General features: G+C 55.9%; 1 protein-coding gene across 1 annotated transcript in view; it reads left to right on the forward strand.

The window, feature by feature from the left end:
- DCHS1 (dachsous cadherin-related 1) overlaps window positions 1-14,946 on the forward strand; it is a 34,007-nt gene extending 19,061 nt beyond the window's left edge. The window contains exons 3-21 of the mRNA XM_027052765.2: window positions 1,668-1,856; window positions 1,953-2,184; window positions 2,324-2,560; window positions 2,846-3,871; window positions 4,080-4,273; window positions 4,520-4,616; window positions 4,718-4,875; window positions 5,075-5,939; window positions 6,032-6,271; window positions 6,363-6,488; window positions 7,117-7,326; window positions 8,579-9,457; window positions 9,584-9,697; window positions 9,864-10,075; window positions 10,164-10,318; window positions 10,515-10,645; window positions 10,761-11,044; window positions 11,400-11,538; window positions 11,872-14,946. Coding sequence (XP_026908566.1) covers window positions 1,668-1,856; window positions 1,953-2,184; window positions 2,324-2,560; window positions 2,846-3,871; window positions 4,080-4,273; window positions 4,520-4,616; window positions 4,718-4,875; window positions 5,075-5,939; window positions 6,032-6,271; window positions 6,363-6,488; window positions 7,117-7,326; window positions 8,579-9,457; window positions 9,584-9,697; window positions 9,864-10,075; window positions 10,164-10,318; window positions 10,515-10,645; window positions 10,761-11,044; window positions 11,400-11,538; window positions 11,872-14,483 — 8,100 coding nt within the window. The 3' untranslated portion in view covers window positions 14,484-14,946. The remainder of the gene's footprint in view (window positions 1-1,667; window positions 1,857-1,952; window positions 2,185-2,323; window positions 2,561-2,845; window positions 3,872-4,079; window positions 4,274-4,519; window positions 4,617-4,717; window positions 4,876-5,074; window positions 5,940-6,031; window positions 6,272-6,362; window positions 6,489-7,116; window positions 7,327-8,578; window positions 9,458-9,583; window positions 9,698-9,863; window positions 10,076-10,163; window positions 10,319-10,514; window positions 10,646-10,760; window positions 11,045-11,399; window positions 11,539-11,871) is intronic.
- The last annotated feature ends 394 nt before the right edge of the window (window positions 14,947-15,340 follow it).

Below are 15,340 nucleotides of genomic sequence, written 5' to 3' on the forward strand. Positions count from 1 at the left end.
GGGGATGTTTGTCTCCTGGGATATCTGGGCCCACAGCCACAGTAAAGAGTTAGAGCAGGAGCTGTTTTCCAGGGTTCAGCCATGGCAGGGTCTCTCCGGAGGGTAAACAGTGCCACAAATCACTTCTGTCAAGGGCCTGGGCAACAATCAGAAGTCCTTGGCTAGCCTCCTTTCTGAGGAGCATTTTCTGGCTATGAAAAGGGAACTCTCCAGCTTCCTCTTACAGCATACCGTGACCCTAAGACCCTTGTACACACAGAATACTTTGTCACAGGCTACAGCAGTCAACACCAGCTAACACACTGTTGGGGGTCTAATGTGCACCCAATGTATAAAACTTAGTTTGAAGGAGGTTTTTGTTGTAAGGGCAATCAGAATATCTGTTTGCTCATTCAACAAATATATATAGAGTACCTACTGTGTGCCTGGCCCTGTCCTAGGCTCAGAAGCTTTTGGAATGGTGTCTCCTGCTGCTCTGCTTCTGAAATGTTCAGAGGCTCCTGACATTGGTGTCCAATAGTTTACCTTTTCCTGAGCCAGTCTAGGAGATGCCCAAGAATTAACCAGGAAAGCCTTCCCCTACTTCTTGGTTTTGTGGAGCCTCCTGGACATAATGCCCTTGATGCCCCATGGACTTGCAATTCTCCCTCTCTCACTTCCAACAAGGTTGGCTTGAGAGGCAGTGGATGCCACAGGTGCGTGAGCCACATCCATAAATCCACAGAGCAGACCCCGATCCCTCCAGCGATTAGATTCCAGTATCAATCAAACCCTGCTCTGGAATGGCCAAACTCCAGAAAATGCAGGGCTAGAACATCAGTCCCAGTAGGTGCATCAGTCAGTTAGTTCTCTGCTCAGAGTGATTATGAGACTTGGTGATGGTTATTAACTCCCTGTGACCCACCTGGAATTTGCAGTCATAGCCCAAGCACTCTCCTTTGTCAGTGCAGTTTGACCTCATCATTTGCAGATTCTGCATTTGTGAATTTGCAGACTCTCTAAAATTTATTTCTAACCCCCAAAACAATACTTATGGAGCTTTTGCAGACATTTCTGGACATGTGCAGAATGATGAAAAATTCAAGTGGCCTGATGTGCACATTCCAAGCAATGCTCTGCCTTCATATTTCAGCTCATACTGTAAACAAGGGTCCTTTTTGTGGTCTATTTGGTGCCACATTTTTTGCATTTTTGTCCTCTTTGTTTGGTGATTTTGCTGTTTAAAATGGTCCCCAAGTGTAGTGCTGAAGTGCTGTCTGGTGTTCCTAAGCACAGGAGGGCTGTGATGTGCCTTATGAAGAAAATTAGTATGTTAGATAAGCTTCATTCAGGTATAATTTATAGTGCCATTGGCCATGAATTCAGTGTTAATGAATCAACAATATATATTACATAGGTGTCTTTAAACAGAAACATGCATAAAACAAGGCTATGTATTGACCAGCTGACAAAAATGTTGTGATCAGAGGCTCACAGGAACCTAAACCAGGTGGTGAGGTTTGAGATGTAGTTGGGTTTTGGCCCATGTCCTATTAGTCCCCTGTATGTGTCCACCATCCAAAGACCCTGGCTCCCAGCTGGCCCAGGGCCTGCTTCTTCTAATTGCCACTTAACTCTGGCTCTTCTGGTCAACAAGATGGACATCACTCACCCCAGCCTCTCCCCAGGTGACAGCCACAGATGCAGACAGTGGCCCATTTGGCCTCCTCTCCTATTCCTTGGGTGCTGGACTTGGGGCCTCAGGGTCTCCCCCATTCCGCATTGATGCCCAGAGTGGTGATGTGTGCACGACCCGGATCCTAGACCGAGACCAGGGGCCCTCGAGCTTCGACTTCACAGTGACAGCTGTGGATGGGGTGAGTGGGCAGACCATGGGCAGTCTGGGTGTTGGAATAGGGCATTCACCAGAGCCAGACAAGGTCCACCTGACTTATGGCTGCATGTCTCCCTAGGGAGGCCTCAAGTCCATGGTATACGTGAAGGTGTTTGTGTCAGACGAGAATGACAACCCACCTCAGTTTTATCCACGGGAGTATGCTGCCAGTCTGAGTGCCCAGAGTACACCAGGCACAGCTGTGCTGAGGGTGCGTGCCCATGACCCTGATCAGGGGCCCCATGGGCGACTCTCCTACTACATCCTGGCTGGCAATAATCCCCCACTCTTTGCCTTGGATGAGCACTCAGGTGAGGATCCTCCCATTCCCAGGCCTTGCCCCCGGACCCCTCTCCCCACCTGCTTACGTGAAGTATTGCCCCCTCTCCCATAACCTTTTTACTTCTATTCTGTTTCCTTATACGTCAGTGCTTCTATCCCTTCTCCCAGGGCTGTTGACAGTAGCCTGGCCCTTGGCCAGACGGGCCAACGCTGTGGTGCAGCTGGAGATTGGGGCCCAGGATGGAGGTGGCCTGCAGGCAGAGCCCAGTGCCCGAGTCAACATCAGCATTGTGCCCGGAACCCCTGCACCACCTGTATTTGAGCAACTACAGTATGTCTTTTCCGTGCCAGAGGATGTGGCGCCAGGCACCAGTGTTGGTGTAGTCCAGGCACGCAACCCACCAGGTATCATTTATCATTATACCCATTTGGTGCTGTACCCAGACACACTACCATAACCCATCTCAAAGTACCCTAGAGTATCACAGCACAGATAACATGCAGGTTACAACCCCAGCACCTCCCTGGACACAGTGCAGGCCCTCTGCTTCATCCCCAGGTACATGAATGTCCCAGTAGTTTGAAAGACACAGGTGTGGACAGTGCTTCTCCCTCCTTGGGATCAGAGTCTGGGCCCCAACTCGTTAGATGCGTCCCATCTCTTTCCTGACTCCTCTCTCCTCTCCTCAGGTCGCTTGGGGTCTGTGACCCTTGCCTTATCAGGTGGGGATCCCCGAGGACTCTTCTCTTTAGATGGGGCCTCGGGGCTGTTACAAACACTTCGCCCTCTGGACCGGGAGCTGCTGGGACCGGTGCTGGAGCTGGAGGTGCGGGCAGGCAGTGGAGTGCCCCCAGCTTTTTCAATGGCTCGGGTGCGTGTGCTGCTGGATGATGTGAATGACAACTCCCCTGCCTTCCCTGCACCTGAAGACACAGTGTTGCTGCCACCAAGCACTGCCCCAGGGACCCCCATCTATACACTTCGGGCTCTGGACCCTGATGCAGGTGTTAACGGTCGAGTCACCTTTACCCTGCTAGCTGGGGGTGGTGGGGCCTTCACTGTGGACCCCACGACAGGCCATGTACGGCTTATGAGACCTCTGGGGCCTCCAGGGGGGCCAGCGCATGAGCTGGAGCTGGAGGCCCGGGATGGAGGCTCCCCACCCTGCACCAGCCACTTCCGACTACGGGTAGTGGTACAAGACTCGGCGACCCGTGGGCTGGCTCCTCATTTTGACAGCCCCATCTACCGTGTGGACCTGCCCTCAGGCACCACCCCTGGAACTCAGGTCCTGCAAGTGCAAGCTCAAGCACCAGATGGGGGCCCCATCACTTATCACCTTGCAGCAGATGGGCCAAGCAGCCCCTTTGGCCTGGAACCACAGAGTGGTTGGCTATGGGTGCGAGCAGCACTGGACCGTGAGGCCCAGGAGTTGTACACACTGAAGGTAATGGCAGTGTCTGGGTCCAAAGCTGAGTTGGGGCAGCAGACAGGCACAGCCACCGTGAGGGTCAGCATCCTCAACCAGAATGACCACAGTCCCCGCTTGTCTGAGGAGCCCACCTTCCTGGCTGTGGCTGAGAACCAGCCCCCAGGGACCAGCGTGGGCCGGGTCTTTGCCACTGACCGAGACTCAGGACCCAACGGACGTCTGACCTACAGCCTGCGACAGCTGTCAGAAGACAGCAAGGCCTTCCGCATCCACCCCCAGACTGGTGAGCACTGGGGCCCAAATTCTGAGATCTCATAGCCTCATCCTCAGACTGGTGAATACCCAGACAGAATTCCCAGACCCCTGCCAAGAGGACCAGGACTCAGCCTGGACTTTCACCCTGGCATTCCCTCCCACACTCCCTAAACCCCAGCTTCTCAGCTGCAGGCCTCGGGCTGTGCCCATACATGACCCTTATCCTGCACTCCCAGGAGAAATGACCACACTCCAAACCCTGGACCGAGAGCGGCAGAGCAGCTACCAGCTCCTGGTGCAGGTGCAGGATGGGGGGAACCCACCCCGTAGTACCACAGGCACCGTGCACATCGCAGTGCTCGACCTCAACGACAACAGCCCTACCTTCCTGCAGGCTTCAGGGGCTGCTGGCGGCGGCCTCCCTATACAGGTATGTGAAGTGGCAGGACCCTGCCCTGAAGAAGTGTGAGAGGCAATGGGGTGGGGGGTCATCTCCCCACAGAGCTGTAGGTGTAGATCAGAGAGACTGGCTCTTGGAACAGGTGTGAGAGCAGAAAAGGGGCTCTGCCTGCATTCAGGTGAGGGGAACTTGACTCTGAGATGTCTCAGGTGAGGGAAACTTGACTCAAGAACACAAGGAAGGACACAGCTGTAGGTGAACTGTGTGTCCTCACAGGTACCAGATCGAGTGCCTCCAGGAACACTGGTGACGACTCTGCAGGCCAAAGATCCAGACGAGGGGGAGAATGGCACCATCCTGTACACACTAACTGGTATGATGGGGGAGACGTGGAGAGAAGGGAGTTGGTGGGTGATGGCATGACCTCCCCAGCTCTGGGACTCATGCCCTCACCCTTCATATACCTGTCCCCAGGTCCTGGCTCAGAGCTCTTCTCTCTGCACCCTCACTTGGGGGAGCTGCTCACTGCTGCACCCCTGATCCGAGCAGAGCGGCCGCACTATGTGCTGACTTTGAGCGCTCACGACCAAGGCAGCCCCCCTAGGAGCTCCAGCCTCCAGCTGCTGGTGCAAGTAAGGCTGCTCTTCCTTAAATCTGTTTACTTCTCCTTGGCCACCACTATGAGCTCCCTCCAAGAGCCACGCTTTCATGGAGTCCTTGTGCCCTCTAGTCAGTCTACTCCTACTGCCCTACCAGCTACCCAGCAGGCCAGCCCAGACCCCTTTAACTTGGCTCCCCTTGATTCTGTCCTTCCTCCCCTGTCCACAACAGGTGCTTCCATCAGTTCGCTCGGCTGAGCCCCCACCGGATCCATCAGAGCCAGACCCAGCGGCTCCGGTGCCCGTCGTGCTGACGGTGACAGCAGCGGAGGGGATGCAGCCCGGATCCCTGTTGGGTTCCGTAGCGTCGCCAGAGCTGGCGGGGGTGGGCGCACTCACCTACACTCTGGTGGGCGGCGCCGACCCGGAGGGCACCTTCGCGCTGGACGCGGCCTCAGGGCGCTTGTACTTGGCCCGGCCCCTGGACTTTGAGGCAGGCCCGGCGTGGCGCGCTCTCACTGTGCGCGCTGAGGGCCCGGGAGGCGCGGGCGCGCGGCTGCTGCGCGTGCAGGTGCGCGTGCAGGACGAGAACGAGCACGCGCCAGCCTTTGCGCGCGACCCGCTGGCGCTGGCGCTGCCGGAGAACCCGGATCCTGGCGCGGCGCTGTACACCTTCCGCGCCTCGGACGCCGACGGCCCGGGCCCTAACAGCGATGTTCGCTACCGTCTGCTGCGCCAGGAGCCGCCCGTGCCTGCGTTGCGCTTGGACGCGCGCACCGGGGCGCTCAGCGCACCGCGAGGCTTGGACCGGGAGACCACACCTGCCCTGCTGCTGCTCGTGGAAGCCACCGACAGGCCCGCCAACGCCAGCCGCCGCCGCGCAGCGCGCGTTTCTGCGCGCGTCTTTGTCACGGATGAGAATGACAACGCGCCGGTGTTCGCCTCCCCTTCACGTGTGCGCATCCCCGAGGATCAGCCGCCCGGGCCCGCGGCGCTGCACGTGGTAGCGCGAGACCCGGACCTGGGCGAGGCCGCACGCGTGTCCTATCGCCTGGCAGCAGGTGGGGACGGCTACTTCCGGCTACATTCCAGCACCGGTGAGTTGGACGCAGAGATTGGGACGAGGGAGGGTGCTGATTTGGAGGGAATGTTGAGGTTTGCTTCCAACCTGCCCTACCCGCTCACCTAGGAGCGCTGTCGGTGGTGCGGTCCCTGGACCGCGAACAGCGAGCTGAGCACGTACTGACGGTGGTGGCCTCCGACCACGGCTCCCCTCCGCGCTCAGCCACGCAGCTCCTGACTGTCAGTGTTGCTGACGTCAACGACGAGGCACCCGCTTTCCAGCAGCAAGAGTACAGCGTCCTCTTGCGTGAGAACAGCCCGCCTGGCACTTCTCTGCTCACTCTGCGGGCGACCGACCCAGACCTGGGTAAGACCTGAGGGGATGAGTGGAGAGAGGTACATCTGGAAGGAAAAGGTGTATTTACCCGCTGACCCCCCTCCTTGCTGCCCTTCTTCAGGGGCCAATGGGCAAGTGACTTATGGAGGCATCTCTGGTGAAAGCTTCTCCCTGGACCCAGAGACTGGAGTTCTCACAACTCTTCGGGCCCTGGACCGGGAAGAACAGGAGGAGATCAACTTAACAGGTACACACTGACAGGACCCCAAAAGCCTGAGGTGTTATAAACAGCCAGTGTTACATGGGTAGATGCTCCAAAGTACCTTCTAGAAGCTTCCACCTATTACAGCACAGCTTGTTATATTTTTGGATCATCTTGGGGCAGATTGCGAGGTGATCTGACTACTAGACTGTCCCCGTTGTCATCACACGAAGTCTCAAATACATAATGTCACAGCTGTGCTCTTTAGGATTCCCTCAGATTATACTGTGGCCATTTAACAGAGAAACCTATTGATTGTACCAGAGAGGTTAGGTGACTTGTGCAAGCTAACACAGCTTGGAAGTGGTAGAACTGGGACTTGAACCCACGTTTTTGATATCTCACTTAGTGCCTTTTCTGTCACACTACTACCCATCCAAGATACATCTTGCATGCACTAAGTTTGGGAGATTAGAAGGAAAAAAACATCTTCTGACTTGTATATTTATGTGTACATGTATATGTGTAGGCACCCATGTGCTTGCGGAGTGTGGAGAGATGGACATTTTCTGGCTCATATATACACCTGGTGAACATGTGTGAACGATGTGTGGTATGGGTTTCTCCATGGGATGGGAGCAGGCTAGATCTCATTGATTTTGCTTCCCCACAGTGTATGCCCGAGACAGGGGCTCGCCCCCGCTCTTGACCCATGTCACAGTGCGGGTGGCCGTGGAGGATGAGAATGACCATGCCCCAACCTTTGGGAGTGCCCACCTCTCCCTGGAGGTGCCCGAGGGCCAGGACCCCCAGACCCTTACTGTGCTGCGGGCCTCTGACCCAGATGTGGGAGCCAACGGGCAGCTGCAGTACCGCATCCTGGGTGAGAACTGTCCCACACCCACACATCCAGCACCCACTTGCCCAGTTCTACTCCTTGTTGGCTTATGTCACCACAGTGTGTCTGGGTTTCCTTTCCTTTCTCTTTGTCTCCTTTTTCATTCATGTATATATGTGTTTCTGAGTGTCTCTTTCTATGCCTCTTCAGTTCTTTATCTCCCTTTGTGTCTCTGTCTTCATTTTCCTGTTTCTTTTTTTTTTCTTGTCTCTGTAGAGCACTTGTTCTCAAAATTTTTCCTTTCAGTAACTCTTAATATTCTTAGTTTTTGAGAATTCTAAGCATTTTTGTTTGTGTGATATCAATATTTATTGATATAATAATGTGATACATTATTATACATATATATACGAATACATACATAAATACATATTTATAATAAACACATTACATAAATACTTATTATACTAGACATTAAAGCTAAGAACCATTTTTTATTATTTTTTTAAAGTTTATTTATTTTGAGAGAGAGGGAGAGCGCACGCACAGGGGAGGGGCAGAGAGAGAAGGAGAGACAGAATCCCAAGCAGACTCTGCACTGTGAGCATAGAGGCTGATGCGGGGCTCAAACTCACTGTGAGATCATGACCTGAGCCAAAATCAAGAATCAGATGCTTACCTGACTGAGCCACCCAGGCACCCCATTTTTTGTTTTTTATTTTTATTTTTGAGAAAAATTTTAAAATGTTACTGTAAAACAAGCCAGTGAAGTACTGCTTGCCATATTTCTGCATAAGTACAAAGAAGTATTAGAGGTTCAAATAATTTGCTGGACAGCAATGAGATTGCGAAGATTATAGCAGGTGTAACTAAAGGTAAGCCAGCAAAAACCGAATTGAGTCTCTGAAAACATGTTTATGTTCTAAACTTTTTGCCTATACTCTAGAAGATGTAAGAATCATAAGCACACATTCCATTAACTATCCAAGTGATGTCATCACATGTCATGTAGTATTTGGATTCCACTGTACACTTGTGAAATACTAAGAATTTAAAAGGCATATAATGTCTTAGTATTGATATGAAACTAGTTTGATCTTATATATTCCCTGGAAGGAGTCTCCAAACACACTCTGAGAAGGGTTGCTTTAGCATATCTTCCTTTATCTTCTGTGGTTCTTTTCTCTGCCTTTCTCCCAGTTTCTTTCCCCACCACTCTGTCCTATTTGCTGTTGCCTGTAAATCACCCCCATTCCCATGGACTCACACGTTTATATGCACATGTACTTCTCTGCAGATGGGGACCCATCAGGAGCCTTCATCCTAGACCTAGCTTCTGGGGAATTTGGCACCATGAGGCCACTAGACCGAGAGGTGGAGCCAGCATTCCAGCTGCAGATAGAGGCCCGGGATGGAGGCCAGCCAGCTCTCAGTGCCACTCTACTTGTGACAGTGACCGTGCTGGATGCCAATGATCATGCTCCAGCCTTCCCTGTGCCTGCCTACTCTGTGGAGGTGCCTGAGGATGCACCTGCAGGGACCCTGTTGCTGCAGCTACAGGCTCATGACCCTGATGCTGGGGCCAATGGCCGTGTGACCTACTACCTGGGTACAGGTGCAGCAGGAGCCTTTCTGCTGGAGCCCAGCTCTGGGGAATTGCGCACAGCCACAGTTCTAGACAGAGAACAGTGTCCCAGCTATGCCTTTTCTGTGAGTGCAGTGGATGGTGCAGCAGCTGGGCCCCTGAGCACCACGGTACCTGTCACCATCACAGTCCGTGATGTCAATGACCACGCACCCACCTTCCCCACCAGTCCCCTAAGGCTGCGTCTGCCCCGCCCAGGCCCCAGCCTCAGCACCCCAACCCTGCCTCTGGCCACTCTGCGAGCTGAAGACCGTGACGCTGGTGCTAATGCCTCCATCCTATACCGGCTGGCAGGCACACCACCGCCTGGCACCACTGTGGACTCTTACACCGGTGAAATACGTGTGGCCCGCTCCCCTGTAGCCCTGGGTCCCCGGGATCGTGTCCTCTTCATCGTGGCCACCGACCTTGGCCGTCCAGCTCGCTCTGCCACTGGTGTGGTCATCGTTGGGCTGCAGGGGGAGTCTGAGCGTGGACCCCGCTTCCCTCGGGCTAGTAGTGAAGCCATGCTCCGTGAGAATGCACCCCCAGGTGGGTCCCCAATAATGTCTCCCAGCTTTGTATCCCTGGATGAGCTGGGGTTACTTACTAAAAATGTCTCCTAGTGGAGACATTAGTCTGGTGCTCACTGTCCAACCAATACCATCATCTCCGCAGGGACTCCCATTGTCTCCCCCAAGGCTGTCCATGCAGGGGGCTCAAATGGACCAATCACCTACAGCATTCTCAGTGGGAATGAGAGAGGGACTTTCTCCATCCAGCCTAGTACAGGTAAGGGGCAGGAGCAGGGGCTCTGTGAGGGAACAGGCTCCTGGGGAAGCTTCCTGGGCCTGAGAAAGCTCTGGTTGTGGAGGGGCTACCCTTGAGGAAGGGCCTCAGCGAGGCAGGCTCCAGGGCAAGCAAGAGCTATCCGTGATGCTTTCTGCTGCCCCCACAGGAGCCATCACAGTTCGCTCAGCAGAGGGGCTGGACTTCGAGGCAAGCCCCCGACTGCGACTGGTCCTGCAAGCAGAGAGCGGGGGAGCCTTTGCCTTTTCTGTGCTGACCCTAACCCTGCAAGACACCAATGACAATGCTCCCCGCTTCCTGCGGCCCCACTATGTGGCCTTCCTGCCTGAGTCCAGGCCCTTGGAGGGACCCTTGCTGCAGGTGTGGGGTGTGATGGGAAGATGGGGGGCAGGGCTGGCCGGACTTGTCTGTGGCCAGCTCAGTGCCAGCAGCCTCCTCCTCCCACCAGGTGGAGGCAGATGACCTGGACCAAGGCCCCAGTGGACAGATCTCTTATAGTCTGGCCGCATCCCAGCCAGCACGGGGATTGTTCCATGTAGACCCAGCCACGGGCACTATTACTACCACAGCCATCCTGGACCGTGAGATATGGGCTGAAACACGGTAAAGGCTGGTTCTGTAGACTCCTGACACCCCATCCTGTGTCCATCCAGTTTCAAGCCCTGCCCTGTCCCCCCCCCTCAACTCCTAGGCCACATCCTGAGTCCCCCAGACCTCTAGCCTGTCGGGTGTCCTCTTAGCCCTGCCCAAGGTTCTCCCTTATCCCCAGGCCCCACTCTTGTTTGTTCTCTGTGTCCAGACTGGTACTGATGGCCACAGACCGAGGAAGCCCAGCCCTGGTGGGCTCAGCTACCCTGACGGTGATGGTCATCGACACCAATGATAATCGCCCCACCATCCCCCAGCCCTGGGAGCTCCGAGTGTCAGAAGGTGAGGGCTGGGTAAAGTGAGAGGTACAAAGGGTGGTAGGGTGGCACTGTACCCTACCCTGGGGCTCCAGGGGTGTCTGGGACCATGCCAGACACACATGTCCTATGTATTACAGATACGCTCTTGGGCTCAGAGATTGCACAGGTAACAGGGAATGATGTGGACTCAGGACCCGTGCTGTGGTATGTGCTGAGCCCATCTGGACCCCAGGATCCCTTCAGCATAGGTCGCTATGGAGGCCGCCTCTCACTCACGGGCCCCCTGGACTTTGAGCAACGTGACCGCTACCACCTGCAACTGCTGGCACATGATGGGCCTCATGAGGGCCATGCTAACCTCACAGTGTTTGTGGAGGATGTCAATGACAATGCACCTGCCTTCTCGCAGAGCCTCTACCAGGTATTGATGTCCCCACACCTGGGCCCAGTGTTGTTCACGTTGGAAGGAAGTGACACAGCTAGAAGTGTCTGAGCGGGGGGAGGGAGGGCTGGATCTTGGAACTGACCTGAGGATGGACCCCTCAGGATGGGAGGGTCCCGTCTCAAACCAGTCTTCCACGTCCTAGGAAATGTGTCTAGGGACTTCATCCTGTGCCCAGAAATGGAGGAAGGTGGGAAGTTTGAGTACTGAGTATGGGCTTCAAGCTGGCATGGATGCCCAGCAGGGCTCATGGGATCAGGCTGTAGAACATAGGCTGAGTGGACAGTAGGGCAGCTGGGAAGCTTGGCCATAAACACTTGTCTTCACCCCTCAGGTGACACTGCTTGAACACACACCCCCAGGCAGTGCCATTCTCTCCGTCTCTGCCACTGACCAGGATTCAGGTGCCAATGGTCACATTTCCTACCACCTGGCTTCCCCTGCTGAGGGCTTCAGTGTTGACCCCAACAATGGTACGTCCTTCCCAGGATCTGACCCTTTATCTTTGACTGTGATGGGCCATATTTTGACCTCATTCCTAGAATTTCTTGCCCGAATTCTTAACTCCTGGATCCCTGACCCAGAGAGAAAAATTTCCCCTCCTTAGTCTCTATTTTAAACCCTGTCTTGACTGCATGTCTAGAAGCCATTTCCTGAATCCTGGAAACCATTTCATAAACTCCCAGGCAGGCTATTCCCTGGAGTCTGAGTTTCAAGGCCATTTCCTAGGCCCCAAAGGATCACCCCTCTGCTCACCTACAGTCTCTGCTGAATGCATATTTCTCTCCATTCCCTTCTCATCTCAGGGACCTTGTTCACAACAGTGGGAACAATGGCCTTGGGCCATGAGGGGCCAGGAGTGGTAGACGTGGTGCTGGAAGCACGAGATCATGGGATGCCAGGCCGGGCAGCACGAGCCACAGTGCATGTGCAGCTGCAGGACCAGAATGACCACACCCCTAGCTTCACATTGCCACACTACCGTGTGGCTGTGACTGAGGATCTGCCCCCTGGTTCCACCCTGCTCACCTTGGAGGCTACAGATGCCGATGGAAGCCGCGCCCATGCCACCGTGGACTATAGCATCGTCAGTGGCAACCGAGGCCGAGTTTTCCAGCTGGAACCCCGGCTGGCTGAGGCTGGTGAAGGTGGTGGACTAGGTCCCCGGGCATTGGGCTGCCTGGTGTTGCTTGAGTCTCTAGACTTTGAAAGCCTAACCCAGTACAACTTAACTGTGGCTGCAGCTGACCGGGGCCAGCCACCTCGCAGTTCAGCTGTTCCTGTCACTGTCACTGTGTTGGATGTCAATGACAACCCACCTGTCTTCACTCAAGCATCCTACCGCATGGCAGTTCCTGAGGACACACCCATTGGAGTTGAATTGCTGCATGTGGAGGCTTCTGACGCTGACCCGGGTCCTCATGGCCTCGTGCATTTCACGCTCAGCTCAGGTGACCCTTCTGGGCTCTTTGAGCTGGATGAGAGTTCAGGTGCCTTGCGACTCGCCCACCCCTTGGACTGTGAGACACAGTCTCGACATCAGCTTGTAGTGCAGGCTGCCGACCCTGCTGGGACACACTTCGCTCTGGCACCAGTGACTATCGAAGTCCAGGATGTGAATGACCATGGCCCAGTCTTCCCTTTGAGCTTGCTCAGCACCAGCCTGGCAGAGAACCAGCCTCCAGGCACTCTTGTGACCACTCTGCATGCGATTGATGGGGATGCTGGGGCTTTCGGAAGGCTCCGCTACAGCCTGTTGGAGGCCGGGCCAGGGCCTGAGGGCCGTGAAGCATTTGCACTGAACAGCTCAACAGGAGAGTTGAGGGCACGAGTGGCCTTCGACTATGAGCATACGGGAAGCTTCCAGCTGCTGGTGGGTGCTGCCGACGCCGGGAATCTCTCAGCCTCGGTCACTGTGTCGGTGCTGGTGACAGGGGAGGATGAGTATGACCCGGTATTCATGGCTCCAGCTTTCCACTTCCAGGTGCCAGAAGGTGCCCGGCGTGGCTACAGCTTGGGTCATGTGCAGGCCACAGATGAGGATGGAGGTGCTGATGGCCTGGTGCTCTATTCCCTTGCCACTTCTTCCCCCTATTTTGGTATCAACCAGACTACAGGTGCTCTCTACCTTCGAGTGGACAGTCGGGCACCAGGCAGCGGGACAGGCACTTCTGGGAGTGGAGGCCGGACACGACGTGAGGCACCACGGGAGCTGAGGCTGGAGGTGGTGGCACGGGGGCCTCTGCCTGGTTCCCGGAGTGCCACAGTGCCTGTGACTGTGGATATCACCCATACTGCCCTGGGCCTGGCACCTGACCTCAACCTGCTGTTGGTGGGGGCTGTGGCGGCCTCCCTGGGAGTTGTGGTGGTGCTTGCTCTAGCAGCACTGGTCCTAGGGCTGGTGCGGGCCCGTAGCCGCAAGGCTGAGGCAGCACCCGGTCCAATGTCACAGGCAGCGCCCCTGGCCAGTGGCTCTCTGCAGAAGCTAGGCCGAGAGCCGCCCAGCCCACCGCCCTCAGAGCACCTCTATCACCAGACTCTCCCCAGCTATGGTGGGCCAGGAGCTGGAGGACCCTACCCCCGTGGTGGCTCCCTGGACCCTTCACACTCAAGTGGTAGAGGCTCAGCAGAGGCTGCAGAGGATGACGAGATCCGCATGATCAATGAATTCCCACGTGTGGCCAGTGTGGCTTCTTCCTTGGCTGCCCGTGGCCCCGACTCAGGCATCCAGCAGGATGCAGACGGGCTGAGTGACACATCCTGTGAGCCACCTGCCCCTGATACCTGGTATAAGGGCCGCAAGGCAGGGCTGCTGCTGCCAGGTGCGGGAGCCACTCTGTACCGAGAAGAGGGCCCACCAGCCACTGCCACAGCCTTCCTGGGGGGCTGTGGCCTGAGCCCTGCACCCACTGGGGACTATGGCTTCCCAGCAGATGGCAAGCCATGTGTGGCAGGTGCACTGACGGCCATTGTGGCTGGTGAGGAGGAGCTCCGTGGCAGCTATAACTGGGACTACCTGCTGAGCTGGTGCCCTCAGTTCCAGCCGCTGGCCAGTGTCTTCACAGAGATTGCCCGGCTCAAGGATGAAGCTCGGCCATGTCCCCCGGCTCCCCGTATTGACCCACCACCCCTCATCACTGCTGTGGCCCACCCAGGAGCCAAGTCTGTGCCCCCTAAGCCAGCCAGCACGGCTGCAACCCGGGCCATCTTCCCACCAGCTTCTCACCGCTCCCCCATCAGCCACGAAGGTTCCCTATCCTCAGCTGCCATGTCCCCCAGCTTCTCTCCCTCACTGTCTCCTCTGGCTGCTCGCTCACCCGTTGTCTCACCATTTGGGGTGGCCCAGGGCCCCTCAGCCTCAGCACTCAGCCAAGAGTCTGGCCTGGAGCCACCTGATGACACGGAGCTGCACATCTAGCTGTGGCCCAGGCTGGGCCCCGACCTGGGATGCGCACAGTGTCCCCAATGCAGGCCCCATCTGAGCCTGCCCTGGGCAGCCTCGGACCATGATTGGCCACGGGGGAGGCCAGCTCCCCATCCTAAACTCCTCCAGTGGCAGCAGGTCCCACATCTCACCCTGGCCCCATCAGAGCACCAGTGCCACAGAGGCCCTGTTTGGCACTGACCCAGGGCCAGGTCCAGTGTGGGGAGAATTATGGAGGCAGCAGCCCTGGGTTCTCCTCAGTGAGGGCTTCCTGCCCTGTGCCAGCACCTTGAGGTGGAGCTGAGACTTTATTTATTGGGGGGTAGGGAGGATGGGGGGAGGTCCCTCCAACCTGTTCAGGCCCAGCTCCTTTGGGTTCCACTGACACCCCTGCCCCTGCCCAGAACCAAGTGCCAATTCTCACTCTGGAGCCTTAATAAACTGCAGTTTGTATCCAGTGTCCGGCTGTACTCTGTGGGAGCTGTCAGGATGGGGGGGTGATTGCAAGGCACCCTATACATTGTGGACACCTCAGGAGGCACGGAGGGGTATTGTACGCAGGGGCATCTGGGGTGGGGATGGCACTGGGAGCCCGGGCCTAGCCAGAGGCTGACTATTACATCTCTGCCCTTGGCCTTTCCCTCTAACAAGGGCCGGAGGCCAGGGAGATGTAGCAGTGACCTAGAGAGGTATTGGCGAATGGGGAGAGATCTTGGGGATGATCAACTCTAGGCTTGAGGGTCCACATGTAATAAGAGCTCAAGCTTGTTGAACGTTTTCCTCATCAGGCTCTGGTGAGCAGTGTGTCTGCTTTATCGCTGTGAATTTTCACTGCAACCCTATGAGACAGA

This window comes from Acinonyx jubatus, chromosome D1, assembly GCF_027475565.1.
Source record: "Acinonyx jubatus isolate Ajub_Pintada_27869175 chromosome D1, VMU_Ajub_asm_v1.0, whole genome shotgun sequence".
Classification (NCBI taxonomy): Eukaryota; Metazoa; Chordata; class Mammalia; order Carnivora; family Felidae; genus Acinonyx; species Acinonyx jubatus.